The sequence below is a fragment of a genome, unplaced genomic scaffold (assembly GCF_019419815.1).
Source record: "Pyrus x bretschneideri cultivar Hongxiangsu unplaced genomic scaffold, Pyrus_bretschneideri_v1 Contig2, whole genome shotgun sequence".
Classification (NCBI taxonomy): domain Eukaryota; kingdom Viridiplantae; phylum Streptophyta; class Magnoliopsida; order Rosales; family Rosaceae; genus Pyrus; species Pyrus x bretschneideri.
In genome coordinates, this window is record NW_025999501.1 from 13,875,001 (window position 1) to 13,897,453 (window position 22,453).

Below are 22,453 nucleotides of genomic sequence, written 5' to 3' on the forward strand. Positions count from 1 at the left end.
AATGAGAGCTGACATTGAGGGGGGAGTGTTGAAAATCAATGTCAAAATTAGGTATGGAAAGTTAGGCAATGTTAGGTATGGTTGAATAAAAAAAATTTAGGTGCAATTAATGTGTTTTGTGTGGTAATAAATAATCTTAGTTTAATCATTTGGTTTGCTATAAATACCCAAGTCCTCAAGCATTGTAAATCATCCAAGGAAATACAAAGCCTAGAGCTAAATAAGAAAAGCTTTGCTAATTAGTTTGTTTTGTGAGCTTTCTTTAAGAGTGTGTTCTATTTTCTTCTTCTTGGGATCATTAGAGTTATCTTGGATACTCTTCTTATTCAACACACCGACCACGGTTGAAACTAAGGTCGCAGCTGCTGGAATTGAAGGAAATTGTAATCACTCACACAAACGGTGAGAAACACCCTCAAGTAGAGAGAAAGTCTCCCAAGGGAGAAAATGTTATCCCCGATTTCGTTGGCTTTTTTAACTACAACTATGTTTTTTTATCATGTTTGTGTTACACTTTCCATCCACGTCAAATCCTAAAATCTATTAAATTTGATGATGTGGCACATGTGATATTCAATTTCCACAAGATCAAAATACCTACCGCTATGCTTGCCTCGAAACGTTCTAAATACCAATTTGCTCTTTAAAAATCATTTTGAGATGACTTAATTACCCCTTAAAATTCAATTCTTGTGTCCCTTTACCCTCCACCTCCAAGCCCGTAACAGATTCGTAAAATTTGATTACGTGGCACGTTGAGTTCACTTTTTTGGTGAAATATAGCCACGAGGAATTCAATCAACAGATACTCCAATACTTCCCTTGTAAAGTTAGGCATCTTCCTCACAGGTAAACGCAGGTTAAAACATTTGGTTCCCCATCACCAAAGAAACAGAAAAACAATTATTATGACAAAGTACAAAAAGGATAAAATCATACAATTGGGACAAGAGAAAGTTACTAGGATTGCAAGCGTGAGAATCTGGAATCAAAGCACTACAAACATAGTAACGACACAAACTTATCTAAGGGCTGGTTTGGTATTGTTGTGCTTTGAAAAAAAATTGCTTCTATTGTGCTGTGAGAATAAGCAGCTGTGAAATAAAGCAGCAGAGTGTTTGGTAAACTTTTTTGTAAAAGTGCTTTTGGTAAAAAAAAAAAAAAAAAAAACAGTATTATAGTGTTTGGTAAACTTTTATGCAAATCAAATATGAAAAAAAAAACCGGTTTTTCAAAGCTAGGTTTTGCAGCTTCTTGTTTTTGGCTTTTTTCACCCAAAACTGTGAAAAAAAGCTGAAGCTGAATGTTTACCAAACACAAAAACAGCTCCCAGCTTTTTTTTATATTAGTTTTTTTCATAATCATCTCAATACCAAACCAGGCCTAAGAACTATCACTTTATATATATATATGTGTGTGTGTGTGTGTGTGTGTGTGTGTGTGTGTGTCGAAATCCTCAAGGGAAGTGAGTAAACAAGCAAAGTAAGAAGAAGACCATTAAGCACACAACTTTAGTCATTCACAACAAAAAAAGTATAGAGACTACGAATTAAAAGTAGTAAGTATGAAACTGAAATTGATATTAATAATATTGAATATCACAAAACAAGTAAAGTACATATACAAATGAACTTAAAACAATCGATAAAACTCTTATCAGATTGGTTTCAAAGGAATCAGATTGGGTTAAAGATGCTTCCTTGTAAAGAGTTTTAACCAAAGAGACTAACTTATCTTAAGGTTGGTAAATCGATACTACGCAAAGGATGGTAGCAGAGCAAATTCTAATTGTTCTTAGCGTCTAAGGAGATAATCCTAAAGTTCTAAGGTCTTGGTTTTAAGTGATCTTTTGGTAAGGCAAAAGGGATGAAACAAGTAAAGGCAGAGCTTTTGTTTGAAAGCTTGCAGTATGGTTGTTGAATAATTTGAGTGTCCCTTGTTTTTCAGCTCCTTCAATGCTTCTTATGTATCTCCTTGAAGCCGACCTAGGTTTACTTTCCAGAAAGTAATGCACCACTGGGAAAGTAATCCAAAATTGAGGCGGTGAATCCAGATTAGCCTAACCAAGACGATGCTTCTGAGTTAAGTACTTAAATGTATTTTGAAGATTTTCTAAATAAATATTTCTAAACCATTACCTGTTAATTATTATCCTCCGTGAGATAATGTGGAATCCCAAGTGCCCTCAATCATTCATTTTCGTAACTCCTGTGAAATTAGTTACCTCTCAGTTAATTCTTTTTATCTTGTAATTGAACAAAAAAGTTCTTTTTTGCACTAATTTCGAATGGATATTATGAAAAGAGAACTATTGAAATAGGCAAAAGGAGAAGTGGAAATTTGAGCGGAAGAGTATATCATTTTGTATATTTTGATTGTATACAAGTATGTATGTTTTTCAGGTACAAAATCGAAAAAACCTAAACATCTAGTGATTCAAGATGTTGAGGAGGGAGACTCTTGTTTTGATGAGTTGCCTAAATAGGCACTCAAGTCCTTCTTCCTGATCTTGAATGCATGACTCCAGCTTCTCAAGCTGGCTTTGCGAGTTATCTACACTTCGGTGTAGTGCAGCATCCACTATAGCAAATTCATTGGCTTCTGTTTCTTCCTCACATGCAACTTTTTTTGACTGCATCATTTTTGGGACCAATGACCGGCTTCGTGGCTGGGATTTTGGCCCTGCGATGAAGGACAACAGTGATTCAAAAGATGTGAGAGTGATCGCCTCGACATCTCTCAACTTGTTAACAATGGCAATGGCCTTATTGTCCTTGTTGAGGGATGAACCCTTGAGATTCTTCATCGCCTTTTGGATCGCCTTTTTCACCATCTTCCTGGAGCTCATGTATTTCCTGACCTCACCTGTGAGTGCTCCAGATTCACCTCCTCGCCTTCTTATGATCGATTGAAGATCCTGAACACATTCCTTGGTTTGTGACAGGGCATCCTTGATAGTGCCACAAATATCTAATAGTTTGAGAGAGCCATCTAAAAGTTCATTAGCGCATTTCTCGTTCTGCTCTTGTGCCAAGGCTTGTTGGGTGAGGGGCAACTGAAGCAACTTCTCCACACTATCATGCAAGTCTTGGAGGCCTCTTAGTTTGTGGCTGATTGATGAGGATGATGTGGAGGTGTTCTCGGAAGACCTCAATCTACACAAATGTTCGTCAATTTCTTGAATGATGGGGTGTGTCCTAGAGGGGAAGCTGTTAGATCGAGTGTGGAAAGCCATTTCTTCTTTGTTTGTTGTGAGAACAAAGAATAGAAGACCTTGAAAGTTTTGGTGAATGAACAATTGAGATTGATGTGTTCCTTTCCATCTGCATCCGCTTGATATATAGTGTTGGTTGAGGGAAGGGGACATGGAATCTCATCCACCCCAGTCACCAGCGAGACGTAACATGATTTCGATTTGGATCTATATGCTGTTCCCCGGGCAATGTCTAAGCAATGTCTCTCCCCACACCAGCATACCAACTCATGAGCTGAATCATACTTCATATTTAACCTCAGATTACACTATTAAAATTGAACAATAATTGAATAATTACAAAATAAAATACATACCATTGCACGATTAGCATTGTCCATGTGTCTACGAATACGTGGAGAGGCAAAAACCATGCATTTGCACCATCCTTCTCAGCGGCAACAAACTATAATATTCTGATCAATGTATATGATTACAATATTCATCTTATTTTCATGGTTGCAAGAGGATGAGCAGGCAAGTCTGCAATAGCTATTATTTATGACCATGCATTATGCTTGCATATTGTAAAATAATGTTATGTCGCAGACTCGATGAATCAGAGTGTTCCCTAAGCAGAACGAAAACTAGCACAATAATCGGAGTCTGCCATGCAAGCATCGATCATTAAAAATTTAGTCCCAATAGATTTGTTATTTTAATTCGTTTTCTAATATTCTCCTGGAGATAAGTAGAGATAGGGTTAGGTTTGACATCCATTTGAATTCTTCTGAAAACTTGATGTATGAAAAAAATATTGTATCTGAAGTAAATTGTGAAGAAAATATACAAAAGTATATAATATATGTACAAGTGTGAGCCTAAAGACCTTTGGATGACCAATCCGGTACTAATCGAATTTTCTAATCTAGCAAGATGTTGAGAAGAAAATTCTGGTTTTGATCAATTGCCGTGAAAGGTGTTCGTGTAACTCTTCTAGATCTTGTATGCAGGATTCCAAATTTTTCAGTACGTTTTGTGCATTGTCAATAAATTTATCAGATTCTTTTGTCTTGTGATAAACAAATGAGTGTGAGACAGTTTCAAATTCATTTGCATTCGTTTCTTCTTCTTTGCATGCTGACCATCCCCTCGGCTTTGATAGTGTCTTCGGACCCGAGATAAAAGAGAAAGTGGATTTGAACACCGTCTGAGTAACTGCTTCCACCTCTTTCAGCATGCTCTTTGTTTAAGGGAGAAACAACCTTCAAATTTCAAATTTCCTAAGGCTTCGTGGTTTATTGCCTTTTTCATCACCTTCTTCATTGTCAAGAATTTTTTAGTCTCACTTCCAATCTCAATTTTGCCTCCTTGTATTCTACGGATGATTAATAAATCTCTGTTGTGCATTCTTTTGTTTGGCTCAAGATATCCTCGGCTATGCCATGTCTCAGTTATCCAAACCCTTAAGGCCAATTGGTTTCTGGCTTATTTGATGTGGATGACGAAGAGGCGGTTTCAAAGGTCCTATCAGTCTACACAACTGCTCATCAAACTGTGAAACCAAAGCGTGTTTTGTAGAGGGAAAGTTGTTTGAGCGCGCATGGCAACTCGGTTTCATTGCAGCCATTTTTTTCTATTTGGAGAAGAAAAGGTTTTGCAGTAGAATGTACAATTCAGTCTAGCTAGTGATTTACGTTCGTTGCATGGCATCTGCTTCATATATACAACAGGATGATGACTGACTACTCAAATATCATGGTAGGAGACATGAAGAATCTCTTCCGTATTATACCTCAGTTATGTCCTTGCTGTGTTTCCCTAGAACCAAATCTCCAACTCACCACCCATTTGTTTAATCTGTTCTTCCACATTTTATATTGCAGAGCGATCCACAAAATAAGCGGTGGACAAGTATAGTTGGTGATAGGTTGCTGATCTCGTGGTGGGGAGACATCGATAAACATCACTCATATAGTTTTTGGATCCAGATCGAAATCACATTGCTACTCAGTCAGGTCAGCTGTGGATAGGACGCGTTGCTTGTCTCCTAAAGTTTGTAATATATATTAAGCAGATGCCAAAGGTAAGGAAAGCAAAACTGAAGCCCCAATTGAACATTAAACTTCCAAAGTAAAAGGCCTTGTCTTTTCCAGCATAACAAAATGGCTGCCCACCACTCTCGCTCAAACAGCTTGCCTTCACAATCGCACCCTTTCGTTACAGAATTCAATGAGCAGTTATGCAGATTAAAGGCTTCACCATCATCATCCATAAGCCACAGACTTAATGGGCTTCAAGATTTGCGCGAGTGCGTCAAAAGGTTTCTTCTTTTGCCACTCTGTCAGCAAGCATTGGCCCAGGAGTGTGGAGACAAATGTATTAATGAACTGCTAGATGGCTCCTTGAGGCTCTTGGATGTGTGTGGAATCATTAAGGATGCTTTGTCGCAAACAAAAGAACGCACACATGAACTTTAGTCGATTGTGCGCAGAAGACGAGGAGAGGACATGAGCTTCATGACTGAGGTTAAGAAATACCTTGCCTCTAGAAAGGATGTCAAGAAGGCAATGAACAAGGCCTTGAAGGTCAAGGAAAGCAGGTCCACAGACAAAAACAACGAGATTACTCCAGCAACGGTCAACATGTTGAAAGAATCAAATGCAGTCTCCATAGCTGTGTTTGAATCCTTGTTGTCATTTATTGCTGTATTGAAATCAAAGTCCAACCATTGGTTCTCCAAGCTGGTGCAGCCCAAAAGAGTAGCTTGCGAGGAAGTTGTGGGTACAAATGAACTTGAGAAGGTGGATGATGCATTGAACTCTCTTATTAGTGACAAGTCAAGGAAATTTGATTACACACTCGAACTCGAGAATGTTCAATGTTTGCTCCAAGAATTGGAGGCAAAAATTCAAGATATCGAAGAAGGAATCGAGGGACTATTTAGGCGTTTAATCAAAGTCAGAGTCGCTCTTCTCAACATATTCAACCATTAGGCATAAAAAATATCTTGCCATTCAGTAGGATCCAATTTTGTACAGATTAGACAAACGTACTTGTATATGAATTCAGATCCAAAAGCAATATGCTCCGTTTAACACAAAATATATTTGCTCTTTGTAAATTCTTTCTCCATCCCCTTTTGTGTGTAGCGATAGCGTTAGTGGGTTAAATAATTAGTTGTTAGAAAGAGAAGAATCGGTGAGGATCGAACCCGCACCAGTTAGTCGTCAATTCTTTCTCCATCCTTTTGTTACTTTTCGGTATACTCGTTGTTCATGTTTGTGAAAATTGCATAAATAAACTACAATAAAAAGTTATTAAAGCCCCATAAAAATAATACAAAATAAACATTGCAGTAATTTCAAAGTTTAAAGCACGAATGTTAAAGGTATATAAATTGCTGGCTGGTGAAAATTGTATAAAATTTCTGCAAGTTGTTGATCATATTCATTAAAGAAATGTGTCTGATTCATCTCACATAGATAATAATGACGTATAACGTTTTATATTAACTTTGAGTTCAATACATAGTTAATAGCTGATCTATTATGTCGCCTAGTCTAATCACCCTCCCGTTTCGTTGTATATATACTTAAGAAGACACTAAAAAATAGGTTTCGCCTTTTCATGGATATATAAGGTGTTAATCCATTCGTGCCCTTTGTTTATTTTATCACCATTGTTTGTTCAAATTATAATATGATATACGGTGCATTATCCTAAGTTTGAGATATGACTGTATATAAAAAAAAATAATTGGATATGAGTTATATATGGAGAGACATTGATGAGATAGCAATCGGTATTCGGTACCATGGGAGAAGGTTTGAGAGATTCCGTATGTTCCCCCTTGGAGTCTTCTGTAGATATGCAGATGCACGCACACCGCGAAACCGTGGAAGAAGGTGGATCACTAGAATGAAATGTACATTCAACATGGTATGCCTTCAGTCACTCAGTATTACGATTTAATGATATTCTTTTTCATTTGTAAGTGAGAGATTTTAGGTTCGATTTTCGTCAAAAACAAAGTTGAACAACATTATTATGACAATCTCATTATAAGGCTTAGTAATTCGGAAAAGTTCCTATGAAAAAGTAGAGTAGTTCCTAATAAATTTACAAAAGGTCCTACAAAATAAGCATTGAACAGAAGAAACAGTTTTGTAATTCAAACCACCACAAAAATACTAAAAAATCATGAGAAATAAATTATCTGAAAATTAAATATAATTTAATTTTTAAAATCATGAATATGTTACTTAGTATTCATACTGTCGATTTATTCCATACATTTAGATGACTGAAAAAAAATTATCTGATTGGATGCGGACGCACAATATGTAGATAATCCAATTTGAAAAAGAAAATAAATTATGAGTGAGATGTCAAACATTTTTGTTATTTTTTATAATTGGTAACCATATGAAATCTCAAATTTTCCCCAAAAAAAAAAGAAAAGAAATCTCATTTTATTATTTTCCCGTACATATCATTTTTTGCTCAATATACGTTACGTCTAAGCAACATGTTGTTTCTACTATAAAATCTGGCCAGTGTACTTTCTTCTCAATATCCGTCTGCAATTTTATATTAGCCTTTCTACTCTATGCATATAGTCCTCTCTCCCAGTGTGGATCTTTTCCCAAATGTCTTTCCCATTTGAGAAAATGATGCCATCGGCACTCGGCGAATCTGAAATAATGTAAGAGGTATCGTAACAATGAAAACCCTCATGATCAAGACCGTATGTGCTTGAGGATACTGAGGGTTTTCATCAGGAACAATATTTGCGGACAACTTTTGAGGTGAGAAGGGTGTTGATGATAACACAATTTTGTCACATGGGAAAGACATTTTGGACAAGATCAGACTAGTTTCCCTGAGGAATTGTGTGAAGCATGGAGATCGCATATTGCACCGGTTTGTGTTTCTAAAGTTAGATCAAAATAAAGAGTTGGATGCCCAAACTTTTCAAAACCCTTTCAAAAATTGGTATCGTTCACCTGCCTCCAATGAAAAAAATGCTTTTTGAGAAGCATGTGTAAAGCTCCTACTACTTTCTGCTGTTTTGAACCTGTGATTTTGAAAAGAAAAAAAACACTTTTTTTTTTTTTTAACCAAATGCAATAAAAGCCCTAACTCTTTTAAGAAGATTTTTTTTATTTTTTTATTTTTTAAATTTAAGCAACCTCAAACCAGCCCTTAGTCATATTGCACCAATCCTAAAAGTAACTACTACTATGTTTTCCGATACATGTCTGCATTACATTTTTTTCGTCCACCATCAAATCCTAAAATCTATTAAATTTGATGATGTGGCACATATGATTTCGAGTGATAAAATACGTACCGTGGCTTGCCTAGAGATGTTCCAAATACTAATTTGCGCCTTAAAAGTCATTTTCAAACGACTTAATTACCTCTTAGAATTCAATTCTTGTATCTCATCTTGCCCTCCACCTTCAAGTCCGTAACAGATTCGTTAAATTTGATGACGTGGCACATCGAGGTTCAATTTTTTGCTGAAATGTAGCCATGAGGAATTCACATATAACAGGTCCCCAGTCTCCATATTTCATTACTAAAATTTCTTTTTCAGGAAAGCTAAATACAAAAAATATCCACAGCGTACAGTTTTACATCACAAAGAACAATCACCACTTTGAAGGCACGATGCCTTTCATCAGGTTAATATGGACTCCACATGTTTACAAGAGAACATTGAACTTGTAACACGATGACAAGTATAAACTGTTTTTCCTGTTTCTCGACACCTTGTCTCTATTTTCTTTCCGGGTCGGATCAACACCTTCCTTCTCAATGTCTACAGGAATAGGAGCACGCTCTGAACATTAAACAAGAAAGGGAAGATTTCCGCCAGGAAGTAAAGATCGAAAGTTGGGAATAATCCACTAGAACGTTGGAAGTTTTCTTGAGTTCAATCAAAACGGTGAGAGAGCAGTGAGATTCATATGATAGCAGGTGGGATTGCATGGAAATGGGCAGTCAATTTGCTTTACCACATTCCGACTAAAGTACCAATCACCCACAGACTCCGCAATTGTCTATGAAAGTTCAAATCAGTCAGAAACCAAACTAGTTTTAAAAAAATGACAGAAAACCATTTGTTTTCCGATAAATGAGATAATTAAACTTTCCTCACCTTATTGTTTATTCGTGGAGAAGTGGGTGAATGCCATGTCTCGGTTATATCCGTCTGGCAATGAATATAACAGGAATTTATGAACATTCCTCCCTCCGTATTTTTTTGGAATTCATTCAGTGCTTTCAGCATAGAACCACGGAAACCTGTATGAAATAAGTTGATAGGTTAATCTGCCACAATATTCCGTTTACAATTACACTTCATTATAGAACCAATTGCAAGGACAGATATATGAACTCTCTTTTTCAATTGACAAGCCTGCAGTTAGTGGAGCTACAAAGTAAGCAATTGCAAGGACCGATCTATGGACTCTCTTTTGGGTCACCGGATGCACGTCAAATTACCTTGTAGAATTTCAAGCTGGTTGGAATTGCAATTGTGAATGTTCAGTTTGCACTTTTTCCAGTAGCCATGTGGATCTGCTGCTTCAGGTATCAAGACATGTTGTACCTAATGGTTATACGATTAGGAAATGAGAAAAGAATGCGAATCGAATTCTGATGACAAGTAAATGAAGCTTGGGTTCTGAAGAAACTTGCCTGCCAAAAATCGTAAGCTGAGTTGACAAGGAACACTGGGGTGTTACTGTGTTTAATAATTTCTTCAGGAAAAAGACACTGGTGTAGAAGTTCACAACAAATAATGGGGATTTGTGTTATAATTCATAACCGAGCAGAAAAATAAGAACCTATAAAATCTGACCATTTGGCATCATATAGAGGAAAAGAACAACTACCTTAGCTGGTTCCATCTTCGAAATACAATCCTTGTGCAAACTTTTTGCTAAACCCTGACAGCGTGACAGAAAAATAAGCAAGAGAAAGCAATGAAGGTACTTTTTAATGACTAATGTCCTAAACATGTAGCTTCCTGCTAGACCTAGACCTTAGTGTCAGTGAAGGTACCGTTTAGTAATTTAAATAGCCTCAAATGACAAAACAGTTAATTTTCAAATAATTGATATAGATAAACTCAAGATGAATGAAACGCTTTCTCATATATGATGCGTCAAACTCCCAAAAAAGAACAAGCAGATGGACCTATATAAAATTCAAAAACATATTCACTAGTTTTTACATCTAATGACTAATGTCAAACGTGACAGTATCAGCATCTGGTAGTAATTCAATTTCTACAAAAAAAATAGGGTGATAAAAAAGCTAAAGATTGCATAAGAGCTAACCTGAAGGATGGCAACATCGTTATATAAAGACCTCATAGTCCGATGCTGGAGAATATCTTTCCTGAAATGTAGGAAACAGAAAATGGCTTAAAACTTTCCCTCCTTCTCTATCTTCCTCTGTATTTCTTTATGAATTCACTATCCTGAGCTCAGAGGATGCACTAGAGAAGAAAAAAGGGAAAAGCATCATAAAAAAAAATTCTAATGTAACTTGATAGGAAGACTTTCAGTCATGTCAGAAAAGATACGGTAACGTTGGTATTCCATTTTGATAGGTCTCGTATCCTGATGTATGAAAATCAAATAGTAGAATCAGGCAAATGAAATTTATGATTTAGGAGAAAATAGATTGAAAAGAAAATATGATTCTGGAAGCGTCCACAAAAAAATACAATCCTTGTATAATCCTAGAAAGATTTCATCTTGAACAGGTTCACTAAAAGATGTAGGTGCCAAAGGCACTAATACACAAAAAACATACTCATCAAGGAAAAAACCTCCATCAGCAAGACATTTGACAGTTGCATCTTTAGGCAGAAGACCTCGAAAGTCATCACAATGTATAAGAGTCGCTAACCCACCGGCAGAACATCCTGAAAGAAGGGCCTGCAGGAGCGCCACTCATACATATTAGCAGAAATAGACCACTCAATGTTAAAATCTGGATGAGCAGCTTTAAATTAGTTCATGGTGGAAAACAATACATTTTTGCGGACAATGTTATAACAATTGCTGGACCAATCATATCATTATAATACTAATAAAACCAGCTCTTAAAACGAGAGTGAAAAGGACATCTTGTATAGTCATAGTAATCGATACATGCATAGAAATTCACTGATGTTTAAAAGCTGTGAACTGTAGTTCATATTGTTCAAAATTAGAGCTTAACCGAAGTAATATACCTGTTTCACTTTTGACATGCCAATTGACAAGAGTTCATCGATAACTGCTTCCCAGATGAGTTGGCCCCTAAAGAAAAGTTCCGATCCATTCTGTGAAATAGAAAAACAGCCACTGTTAAACTAACAACTTCCTTTCTTCCATTTATAAAATTAGACAAGGCAGCAAATCTCCAAACACAATGCACCGTAGACTCATTTTCCGGGTGGCCAGCCAAGGACGCCCCATCACAGTATCGGATTCTGACTTTGTTCCAGTTAAAGAACTCTAGAGAATGCTCCAACAATGAATTGAATCACATCAATTATATGGTCCACAACTTAAGATTGAGCTAAAATTACAAAACGAAGCATTACGGAATACAAATAGCAACCGAGTAAAATCAAGCTTACCAGGATTTTGCGATGGATGAGAGCTCAGAATACCGGAAAAGGAAACTAGACGATCCATGTAATTAGAAGACCCTAATGGAGTACCTTTGCGCCAAGAACACGATTCAGTCGAATTACACCAACCTCCACCCTATATTTTCGATTTTTGACCCAAACCCATTACGCATTTCTCCTTTCTAAACACAAAAATCTACTAGCATATGCAAATACACTGAACTTAAATGAAACAAACTGACAGACATGTAAAAAAAAAAGGCGTAGGGATTGAATTTTGACCTCAATGTGAAGCAACCAATTGTTGGCGCCGGATCCGAAACCCTTCCTGAAATGGTAGCCAGGGGCAGTCCCATCCAAGCAAACTGCAAAATCAATATCCAAACAATTGAGGGAAGAGAGAGAGAGAGAGAGAGAGAGAGAGAGATTGGAAGGCAGAGGGTTGGGATTAAGTACGGGCGCCTCTATCCTTGGCGTTTTTGAGCAAGGTCAACTCGACCAAGTCGGAGGCGGCGGCGTTGGGAAGAAACGGGCTGGAGATTCCGGAGTCTAGCTTGTCGCGCCTAGAGCTGGAGAGGAGAGTGAGAGCGAAGGCGATTACGGTAAATCCGACGGCGGCGATTGCCCAGTCATTTTTGGTCCACCTTCGCCACCATGGCAGGCTGCGAAGCCTGGGATTCGCCATTGACCCCACCATCAATTAGCTGACTGAAAAATTAACTGCCAGTCAAATGGACACTGATAAAGTAAACTGCCAGTTTTCAACATGACAAGAAGCTTTTATTTTGTTTTTGTTTTTTATTTTTTAATTTTTAATTTTTTTACTTTTCTTGCAAGAAACAATGTTTTATTCTATAAATCCATAGAATGAGAGGTAGGGCATTATTATCATTTACAAACAAAAAAGAGAAGGTAGCGCATTATTTTCAGACCAAAAAGAAAGGTAGCATTATTTTGAAACAACGCTTTGCAAAATTATAAAAAACTGCTAGATCATCCATACGTGAGTGACTATCAGCCATTAATGCATGTAAATAGTGAAGTAACGACTCTCAAAAACAAGAGAAATGTTATTGACAGTTTGAAAAAAGATTACACAATCCAACCAAATTGTTGTCTACGTTACACAGCTACATATAGAATTTCTGTCACCTTATTCGACTTAACAAGAAATCTCCACATGATCTCAGCATTTGAATACAAAAGATACAAACTTTCCTCACCTTATTGTATATCCTTTAAGATTTCCGCGAATGCCATGTCTCAGCCATCCATGTCTGGCAATGAACAAAATCTATCCTTTCTGGTTCCATTCTCGCAACACAATCTTCGTTCAAACTTTTCGCTAACCCTGGATACAGCGTGAATACGAAAATAAGTATGACGTGCCAGAGTCTAAAACAAGAATTAGCAGATGTACCATGTTAAAGATTGAAAATTCTATTGACTCGTGTTGTACACCTCATAATCATTCCATCCGTCAAACCCGATAATCCAACAGTATCACCTATAACCAAAGTTATACCCAAAAACTAGGATAAGATTCACCAAGGAAGAGATTATATAAGCTAGTATCGTAAATATCAGAGCGTAACATGAAGCTTGACAAACATCACGAAAGAAAGATCGCTTGGTAGTACTGTGGAGAGCATCTTCCCTGAAATGTACAACAGAAAGTAGCTATGTGATCACTAGTAAGAGCACAGAGGATGCTTTAAGAAAAAAAGCCCAGAAACATTCGCCGCAGAATTTGACCCGACTTCTCCACCACCATGGCTCGTCAGTGTTTGAGGTTCGAGGTTGCAGAGAGAACCGAATTCCATGGCTTAGCTACCTCCGGTTTCCGTGGCTTTCAACTTGAGACCTTGCTAGCTCGTGGCCTGTGAACAACGGAATATCACTGTTGAGTGTTGACCATGGTCAACCAAACACATAATACCCTCTTTTCATCTTCAAGCTAAATCAATTTTAGGTGAACGTGTAATAGACCAGTTGATCCAAGGTAGTGTATTTTCATTTTTGCACCGAGTTCAAAAATAAAATTTGGGTTTCGAACGGAATAACGTTATTTAGATGCATTGTTGGTACAGGAGAGTCCTACATGTAATGATAAGACCCACCTCTATCAGAGATTGTCGGCTATGTGACCAGTTTTGTGTGTCCAAGTATCATTATTGTTTCAAACGTTAAAACTATGGAGCAATGAAAAATATGATTCAAATTCATATAGGTAAGGAAAAACAAAACGTTTCATTTATTTCTATAAATGAATTCACCTAATACAGTGCTGCAACAGAAACTCAATACAGTTTCAACGACAAAAAGGAAAAGAAAGCATGGATCACATGTACACTACATCGACATCGCCATGCCGGAATCTGATTACTATGAAAGTTTTGAGTTTCTATGGGCCTGAACAACTTTTTGGGAATCTATCGGTGAATCTAGCCAGTGGCTACCATATAAACCGCTGGGTCCCTGGTTCATGGGACCAATGGAATGGTCGATACAAGAACATCATCATTGTGAAGACGTTGACAGTTATGTACAGCACCCCCATGACGAGCCAAGTTCGATAATCTTCAGTATGCGAATGTAGGATCAAGAAAAAGAATGGAATGGTGTAATATCTAAACTCAATCAGCGGTGCGGGAACCAAAACTGCAGCAGTAGCCAAGAAAAATGCCAGCACCCAGATCTTCCTCTGAAACTTCCCTGCCAGAGGGAAATAAAAACAAGTCTTAGGGAAGAAACATAAGGAAAATTGAAAGGTATAGATCTGCATACCAACCCAATCTAGTGACGATGGAAAGCCATGAATAAACATAAAGTGGGACTAGAAGGTACTTCATTGACCAATGAGCTTTGATGACCTTCCGCCAAAGATAAAAAGGATAATGCCGATTGTCAGCCAGAAGATAGGGATGAGCTATGCTGCAACAGTCAAGAAACTACATGATGATTTGTTACATAAAAGTTATGAATGAGTATCGATGCTGCATTTGGATGTGAAAACAGCAGAGGAAACATTCACCGTCCTTGAAATTGGAGAAAACGTTAAAACAACACTTGAAAAGTTGCTTTTCTCAAATATCACTTAAAAATTGACTTTCATATCAGCTGACATATGCTAAATTGAATGCAACTATAATTATAAAAGCATTGAGCGCATATGCCAAATAACCCTCACCTGAAAAAATGGACTGCGATGAAGCCAGCACCAAGTGCCAAAGATATCTGAATGAAGGTAAGGAACTTGTTCTTCCACATTGACTGGAATAAATCTACAGTTTGACTCGGGCTAAAGAGCATAGGAGCCATAGCAAGGGCAGAAAACAGACCAAAATACATGATCTGTGCAAAATGTGGAGAAACTGCATGAGCATCTTTTGCACCTACAACAATTGGACACAGTATGAGACAACAGCGATCAAGGGCAATTCATTGCCCACAATTTGTAGCCAAAAAACCCAAGCAACAAAAGGAGTTGTCGTACCTAGAACCACACTCCCATTCCACCGAACAAAGGCAATAAAGGCTGCTAATACTAGAATAAAAGGGCTGAAAGAAACCAAAAGTTCCAACTTCATGTGCCATAATTTTGGAAAGATTGCCTCAATTTCATCAAGAAAACCTGCAAAAGAATACCAAGTGCTATTGAGAATAAAAAATCCAATGCAGGGTATGAGCAACCAAGTTGGCAAGCTACGTGAGGACAAACCTAATTTGCAAGTTTGAAAAGAAACTTTTCTAGTCGAGATTAAATGTCTTCCAGTATCCACTACAGTGGTTGCCTTCCGCTTTCTCAAGTTTGAGCCTAAAGTAACACTGTTTGAAGGAGTTGGCTGACCTTTTATCCTAATTGTGTTGTCTACATATATCTTATCTTTATGGTCAGCCATTGTAATATTTATAACCTCACTGCAACAAACAAAAAGCATCCATATAATATTTGTTTGCCGAATAACAACTGCCACGGAACCAAGCTGCATTACCAACATCAAACCAAGTTACCACTTGAACAGACAAAACATTTAGGCATAGCATACGTGTGCTTGCATCAAAACCATACAATGACTTATGGAAGAGATTTAAGCTTTTACCAATGCACTAAACCAGTACTTCTTCTTCAAACACGCAAGATGCATAGCAAGCACTGCAGCAAGTGACGCAACATCTGTATAATAGAGAAAACTGAAGAACCAATGAAGCGGGTAAATGGCTAGCACCACCGCATAAAGTGTTGCTTTTCTTTCATCAAGAGCGGGTCTCAAGTGAATGATTATCTCATACACAACAACGCTGCAAAATACCGCCAAAACACCATTGAAAGAGCGAAGAATGGCTGTGGAGCAGCCTTCAGAAAACGACGTGGCTGCTTTTACGACTGACATGCCTGGAAACAAATATGCAACATGAGCTAGTGAAAGATAGTACCTGCAAAATTGAAGCATTGCCCATGTTAAATTCTTTGCTAAATACTAAATACTGCAATACAACATGATTCTTAAGCTCTCCAGCAAAACATATCAAAGCCATTTAATTTGTTAAAAGTAATTAAAACCCGTTTTTCGCAATTACAAATCAGCTGGTGGGGTACAAAGTTCAAAAGAACTTAACAACAACAAAAGAGTAGAAAATTAAGAAATGGTAGAGAACATACAGGCCAGGAGGAGTGGTGATCATGGGATCCCAGCTTCTGAAATTGCCATTGCAGTACTGTTGTGCTTGAGGCACATGGAATATCTCATCCTGCAGATCATAAATTTATTTACCAACTCCTCAAAAAAATAAAAAAATAAAAAATCATACAACCCAAAAATCTAAAATACAATAAAAATCACATTGAATTGAATGGATGGAAGTTGGTGTCTTGGGTGGGATTAGGGTTTTACCATGTAGGGTTCGGGAACAATGTGACTGACGAGGATGGAGATGGGAATTACCCACAGGCTCACAATCGCGGCTACGGCAATCCTACCCATGTTTCTCTGCTGTTCAGAATCAAATCCAAAGGGTCTGTTTGGTTCCATGGATTCCGCGGTGAAAAATGTAACCCAACATTTCGAGCTGAGAATACCAATTTCGAACTTCAACTTCCTTTTCGCTGCTCGTCGGAAGCAAATCTAGTTAGGCGAGTCCTTCCTTCAAACTCTCAACCACATGCTTCTGACTGCAACTCCTGTCCTGAGACTCCAATTTTGATTTGTCCTCCCCTCCAAAGCCCTTATTGTAAATTTGGGGCATATTGACATTTGATAAATAAATAAATAAATCAATCTGACTAACAATTGTGGGCATATTTACCTAACTTTATTTGTTTTTGTTTCTTTTAAACAAACCTAACTTTTCTTAACCGAACTAGATTGGTTAGAATAATATATCGAATTATTTTTCTCGTAATTTGACGAGTTTAGAATAAACTGTTGCTTGTATTAAAAAATAATAATAATAAAAATGATTTCAAAATTTTGTATATTAATTAAAAATCATCTAATAACTTTATTTAATGATAAGGAAAAAACACATAAAATATAAACATGTGTGCCTAGCTTGTCCCCCCCCTTCCCTCCAGAGGCAGATTCTCTGCCCTCCCACTTCCCGTGCCCTCCTGTTTTGTGTGGTCACGGTTAAGTCCTGTCAACATTTTATATTGTTTCTTTTATAGATATAATTAGACAAAAAAGAATAGTAATGTAAAATGTTGACGTGGTTTAACCGTGATCACACAAACAAGAAGGCACGAGAAGTGGGAGGGCAGGGGAAGTGAGAGGATAGAGAATCTGCCTCCCTTCCCTCCTCCCTCCAAATATAACTAAATAAGAAAAAGTACATGAAAATACACATAAATATTGTATTATTGTAACAGCAATGACGTCCATTTTTAGGACTTTGACAAAACAAGATAACACAAACACACGTCTGATACTATAATCTCGTAAGATGTATTTTCATATATATGATAAATAATATATATAAAAGTGATATACGTAGATGTCACATCCTGGCCCGGGGGGACCACTTCCCGGGCCCGCTCCACCACCGTAACACGATATTGTCCGTTTTGGGCTTACCATTCCTTCACGGTTTTGTTTTTGGAAACTCACGAGCAACTTCCTAGTGGATCACCCATCATGAGATTGCTCTAGCCCCCTTCTAGCTTAACTTCGGAGTTCCCATAGAACCCAAAGCCAATGAGCTCCCAAAAGGCCTCGTGCTAGGTAGAGATGAAATACATATAAGGATCACTCCCCTGGCGCAAGCCCACAGGTCCCAGGATCGAAACCTAGCTCTGATACCAATTGTCACATCCCCGCCCGGGGGGGACTACTTCCCGAGCCCGCTCCACCACCGTAGCACGATATTGTCCGCTTTGGACTTACCATTCCCTCACGGTTTTGTTTTTGGGAACTCACGAGCAACTTCCTAGTGGATCACCCATCATGAGATTACTCTAGCCTCCTTCTCGCTTAACTTCGGAGTTCCCATGGAACCCGAAGCCAGTGAGCTCCCAAAATGCCTCGTGCTAGGTAGAGATGGGAATATACATATAAGGATCACTCACTCGGCGCGATATGGGATGTCACATAGATTTCACGCATACCTACTTAAGGCAAAAGAAATAATATACATATATACACAATGCAATACTGTTAAGTTTCATAAAGAGTGCAGTACTGTTAAGTTTCATAAACAGTGCAATACCGTTAAGTTTCATAAACAATGTAGTACCGTTAAATTTCATAAACAATATGGTAAGTTTCATAAATGGTGTAGTAAATTTAATAAACAATGTAGTAAATTTCATAAACAATGTAGTACGGCGCGTTAGTTTTTTTTTAAAAAAATTTCAATATTAAAATTATGTTTTTTTTCATTAAAATTTAAGTTTTTTTGTCATTTTTATTAAAGTTTAAGAGTTTTTCATTAAAATTTAAGTTTATGTATTTAAATAAAGTTATAGCATGGTCTTTAACTAAAATAAACTTAGCCCAACCCTTTCCACGAAAAGTTCTCATCCCAATCCCGATCTCCTCCCTCAACCACCGCCACCTGATGCTTTTGTACAAACAAATCATTGGGTTGTCTAGCTTGCATCCCTTAAGATTTGAAATAGTTTACAAGTTAAATACAAAATGCGTTTTTTGAGTAGTGCATTCAAGTTTTCAAGATTTATGAAAAGAAAAAAATTAATAGAATACCAAATAGGGCCCTAATTTTTTTCCATTCGTCCAACCTGGAAACTCTTACCACTGATTAGTCTCTTTCCGGTTACAACGGAATGACTCGAACCCTTTACAAACGTAATCCGGGTTTGCTATCTATGAGCCATTCTTCTTCAGTATCCCAATTGAATAAAAGGAAACTAATAAAAAAAGGTTTTAAAACTGAATCTTAACTATAAGGACAAAATAAAAAGTAAAATGAATAGTACCAGAATTGACTTTTTAGTGTAAAATGTGATTTTTCGTTAAAATAAACAGTACTGAAAACTTTTCGTTAAAGTTTCCTTGAATAAAAGAAAGAAGCAAGGGAACAAATGGTCGACAAATACTTCCATCATTAGCACATGAGAAATTTCATAAGCAAGAAAAAATGAGATGAAACAGAACCAACACTCTACCAAAAGACTTGCAGGGGGATTAGTCGATGATCACTGTGAATACAAACATATTCAGCAAAATTACAGATAATCCAGCGGTAAACCTACAAAGTCATCCAGACATTTAAGTAATATAAAGCGAAATAAAAACGGACAACAAAACCAGAGAGCAAGAATGCAAGCAGCATTTTCTTTCCATTATCATCACTCCGCCTATCATTGATTGTTCTCAGAAGCATTTCCTGTGCACGATTGAGGGACCGGATTCATCGTACTCAGCTTTGGCAATCCACATCTGCACTCAAACAGAATCGGATTTCCGATAAGAATCTCTTTGACGAGCAGTTTGCACAAGAAAACTAAGTAAATGTATTAAGAAACAAACCTGCTGGAAGGTACTGAGGGAAGCTAAGATAGATCCTCCGATCCAGACACTGTACTTTCTCTCTGGTGGGGCAACCACCTTGATCTTCATGCTGCTTGGGGCCAATGCAGTAATTTCCTTGCTCATTCGGTCAGCAATTCCAGGGAACATGGTCGAACCACCACTAAGAACAATGTTGCCATACAAATCCTTCCTGATATCGACATCGCATTTCATTATGGAATTGTAAGTGGTCTCATGAATACCAGCAGCCTCCATTCCGATCATGGATGGTTGGAAGAGGACTTCTGGGCATCTGAAACGCTCTGCCCCAATAGTGATCACTTGACCATCAGGTAGCTCATAGCTCTTCTCAACAGAAGAGCTGGTTTTAGAAGTTTCCAATTCCTGTTCATAGTCAAGAGCAATGTAGGCCAACTTTTCCTTCATGTCCCTCACAATTTCACGCTCTGCTGTGGTGGTGAATGAATAGCCACGCTCAGTCAAGATTTTCATCAAGGCATCAGTCAGATCACGACCTGCAAGGTCAAGCCTCAAGATGGCGTGCGGAAGAGCATACCCCTCATAAATAGGGACTGTGTGGCTGACACCATCTCCAGAGTCAAGAACGATACCTGCACACAAGCACATAGAAAACATGAATCACAGTTGAAATGGCTTCTGCACTAGCAACCTGGACCTCCGTTCAAACGCAAACCCAAAATACCATAATTTTACCATAACAATTTGCTGATCTAAGCAAACCCAAAATGATATTTTTACCCAATATCATTCTCATAGATAAAACTATATCCCAAATATTTCAAAATCACTCCCAAACAAATTGCATATGCCCATCTTATCTACTATGAACCCATTTAAAGGTAGTCGCCTACCTTTTTTTCTTTTGAAAATTTTAGGCTGAACCGTAAAATGCTTGTTTATCGACAAGGCCAAACCAATTTATGCAACATAAAAACAATTCCATAAAGAAAGGAGTTAGTGCATTATCAAATCTGATTGAATAGCTTACCAGTAGTACGACCACTGGCATAGAGGGAAAGCACGGCCTGGATGGCTACATACATAGCTGGAGCATTGAAGGTCTCAAACATGATCTGGGTCATCTTCTCACGATTTGCTTTAGGGTTGAGAGGTGCTTCAGTCAGGAGAATTGGATGCTCTTCGGGTGCAACACGAAGTTCATTATAGAAGGTATGATGCCAAATCTTCTCCATGTCATCCCAATTGCTCACAATTCCATGCTCAATTGGGTACTTCAGGGTTAAGATACCACGCTTGGACTGAGCCTCATCCCCAACATATGCATCTTTCTGACCCATTCCAACCATAACACCAGTGTGACGTGGGCGACCAACAATGCTAGGGAACACAGCTCTTGGAGCATCATCTCCAGCAAATCCAGCCTATACAACGATGATTCAATCAAACTAAATCCACTTTCTAACATCTTAGATTCATACCAGTTAAAATACATACAGATTGATATTCTATTATACATTCTAAAGGCTGGGATGGAAATCTGTTTCGCATACCTTAACCATTCCCGTTCCATTATCACAGACAAGAGGCTGAATGTCCTCGCTGTCCGCCATCTTCTACTTTGTGCAAGCAAATAAACAGCATCGAATTGTAAAACCCAAATTACCCACAACACAAAATTTAAAAACCCAAATTATCCACAACACAACAATTAAAACAATATGCATCACATTGAATGGAATTATCGCTTGTCTCAGACAAACAGAAGGCTGCATAGAAATCAACATTGATCTCCATTGGTGCACATACAACAGAGATTGAAGTTAACAAACATAAACAGATAACACCAAATCGACTCCAACCCAATTCCCAAATAAGAAAATCAAAACAAAAAAAGCATAAATATAATGCCAGTTTATTTAAAAAATAATAATCCAAACATAATTCAAAAACATTTCTCGGCTCTACGAAAACTAGGCAAATTTTTTTATATTTTTTTCAAAAATAAATTAAAAATCAGCAATGCAAACCCCTCATCACCTACAAATAAACAGATCAAGGCACAAATCTACCAAATTGTACACAGACCGAACAAACATCACAACCCAAAACCAAATGCAGCAAAAATGGACCACCCGAACGGGGAAAACCCAAAATCGAACCAAAATCCTGAAAATTTTGAGATTACAACCGGATCAAAATGTAGAGAGAGAGAGAGAGAGAGAGAGAGTCACCTGTTCTTTGAAACCCTAGAAAATGCGAGTTTTGGGATTTGAGGTTCGGATGAGCTGCTGCTGGTACTGGTCGTGCCCGCCTTGAGGGCCTTTGGTGTTGGTTCGAAATGGAAACAAAAAACAATAAAGGCACGGACGTGACTGGCGGACACGAAAACCCGAGCGGAAAAAACAAAAATTGGAAATCCACAAATTTGCCCAGCGAAATGAAATTTCAACTCCGCCCCGAAAGTAAATGCGACTTAAATGCACTGCAAATTCGGTCCCGACCGAATCCCCACCGTTCGTTCTTTTGTAGGAAGGGACTGGATCTACGGTCCACGTGACGCGTCACCCTGATCTGGGCCTCTTGTGGATCCAGTTGTTCTGCGGCATCCGCTTTTAGTGGTGGCCCCGTCTTCCATTCTTTTGT

The 22,453-nt window shown here is 37.8% G+C and overlaps 4 protein-coding genes and 1 pseudogene across 5 annotated transcripts; 1 reads left to right on the forward strand and 4 right to left on the reverse strand.

Annotated features, from left to right (window-relative positions):
• Window positions 1-2,428: 2,428 nt before the first annotated feature.
• Window positions 2,429-3,235, reverse strand: LOC125476876. The gene has a single exon (XM_048583447.1). The coding sequence runs from the start codon at window positions 3,233-3,235 to the stop codon at window positions 2,429-2,431; it is 807 nt and encodes a 268-aa protein (XP_048439404.1).
• Window positions 3,236-5,358: 2,123 nt separating this feature from the next.
• Window positions 5,359-6,189, forward strand: LOC125476877 (annotated as a pseudogene).
• Window positions 6,190-8,742: 2,553 nt separating this feature from the next.
• On the reverse strand, window positions 8,743-12,591 carry LOC125476956 (pectin acetylesterase 5-like). Its single transcript, XM_048583662.1, has 12 exons — window positions 12,294-12,591; window positions 12,120-12,202; window positions 11,844-11,973; window positions 11,639-11,718; window positions 11,454-11,543; window positions 11,030-11,154; window positions 10,549-10,609; window positions 10,102-10,155; window positions 9,905-9,982; window positions 9,710-9,815; window positions 9,363-9,508; window positions 8,743-9,264 (listed from the first exon to the last, which is right to left on the reverse strand). Exons 1-12 carry the CDS (start codon window positions 12,532-12,534, stop codon window positions 9,142-9,144), a joined length of 1,317 nt encoding a protein of 438 aa, XP_048439619.1. The 5' UTR covers window positions 12,535-12,591; the 3' UTR covers window positions 8,743-9,141.
• A 1,656-nt stretch (window positions 12,592-14,247) lies between these two features.
• LOC125476955 (dol-P-Glc:Glc(2)Man(9)GlcNAc(2)-PP-Dol alpha-1,2-glucosyltransferase-like) lies at window positions 14,248-17,078 on the reverse strand. Its single transcript, XM_048583661.1, has 8 exons — window positions 16,733-17,078; window positions 16,501-16,589; window positions 15,941-16,274; window positions 15,559-15,823; window positions 15,334-15,471; window positions 15,028-15,232; window positions 14,629-14,771; window positions 14,248-14,552 (listed from the first exon to the last, which is right to left on the reverse strand). The coding sequence occupies exons 1-8, from the start codon at window positions 16,868-16,870 to the stop codon at window positions 14,293-14,295; spliced, it is 1,572 nt and encodes a 523-aa protein (XP_048439618.1). The 5' UTR covers window positions 16,871-17,078; the 3' UTR covers window positions 14,248-14,292.
• Window positions 17,079-19,456: 2,378 nt separating this feature from the next.
• On the reverse strand, window positions 19,457-22,241 carry LOC103931062 (actin). 2 transcript variants are annotated; one of them, XM_048583663.1, is made up of 5 exons: window positions 22,042-22,241; window positions 21,361-21,423; window positions 20,838-21,231; window positions 19,826-20,439; window positions 19,457-19,735 (listed from the first exon to the last, which is right to left on the reverse strand). In XM_048583663.1, the coding sequence occupies exons 2-5, from the start codon at window positions 21,418-21,420 to the stop codon at window positions 19,670-19,672; spliced, it is 1,134 nt and encodes a 377-aa protein (XP_048439620.1). In that variant the 5' UTR covers window positions 21,421-21,423; window positions 22,042-22,241; the 3' UTR covers window positions 19,457-19,669. The 2 variants fall into 2 exon arrangements, with proteins under 2 accessions (XP_048439620.1, XP_009338750.2); XM_009340475.3 differs by having other exon boundaries at window positions 21,361-21,430; window positions 22,042-22,240.
• Between the last annotated feature and the right edge of the window lie 212 nt (window positions 22,242-22,453).

Coding starts and splice junctions, on each gene's coding strand:
- LOC125476955 (XM_048583661.1), bottom strand. CDS start 16,870: ATGGAACCAAACAGACCCTTTGGATTTGATTCTGAACAGCAGAGAAAC. Junction 16,590..16,732: donor TTGTTCCCGAACCCTACATG/GTAAAACCCTAA, acceptor TATGATCTGCAG/GATGAGATATTCCATGTGCC. Junction 14,553..14,628: donor TTCCATCGTCACTAGATTGG/GTTGGTATGCAG, acceptor TCCCTCTGGCAG/GGAAGTTTCAGAGGAAGATC.
- LOC125476956 (XM_048583662.1), bottom strand. CDS start 12,534: ATGGTGGGGTCAATGGCGAATCCCAGGCTTCGCAGCCTGCCATGGTGG. Junction 10,156..10,548: donor ACGATGTTGCCATCCTTCAG/GTTAGCTCTTAT, acceptor TCACGCTGTCAG/GGTTTAGCAAAAAGTTTGCA. Junction 9,265..9,362: donor CTCCACGAATAAACAATAAG/GTGAGGAAAGTT, acceptor GAACTTTCATAG/ACAATTGCGGAGTCTGTGGG.
- LOC103931062 (XM_048583663.1), bottom strand. CDS start 21,420: ATGGCGGACAGCGAGGACATTCAGCCTCTTGTCTGTGATAATGGAACG. Junction 21,232..21,360: donor ATGGAACGGGAATGGTTAAG/GTATGCGAAACA, acceptor ATCGTTGTATAG/GCTGGATTTGCTGGAGATGA. Junction 19,736..19,825: donor CCCTCAGTACCTTCCAGCAG/GTTTGTTTCTTA, acceptor GTTTGAGTGCAG/ATGTGGATTGCCAAAGCTGA.
- LOC125476876 (XM_048583447.1), bottom strand. CDS start 3,235: ATGGCTTTCCACACTCGATCTAACAGCTTCCCCTCTAGGACACACCCC.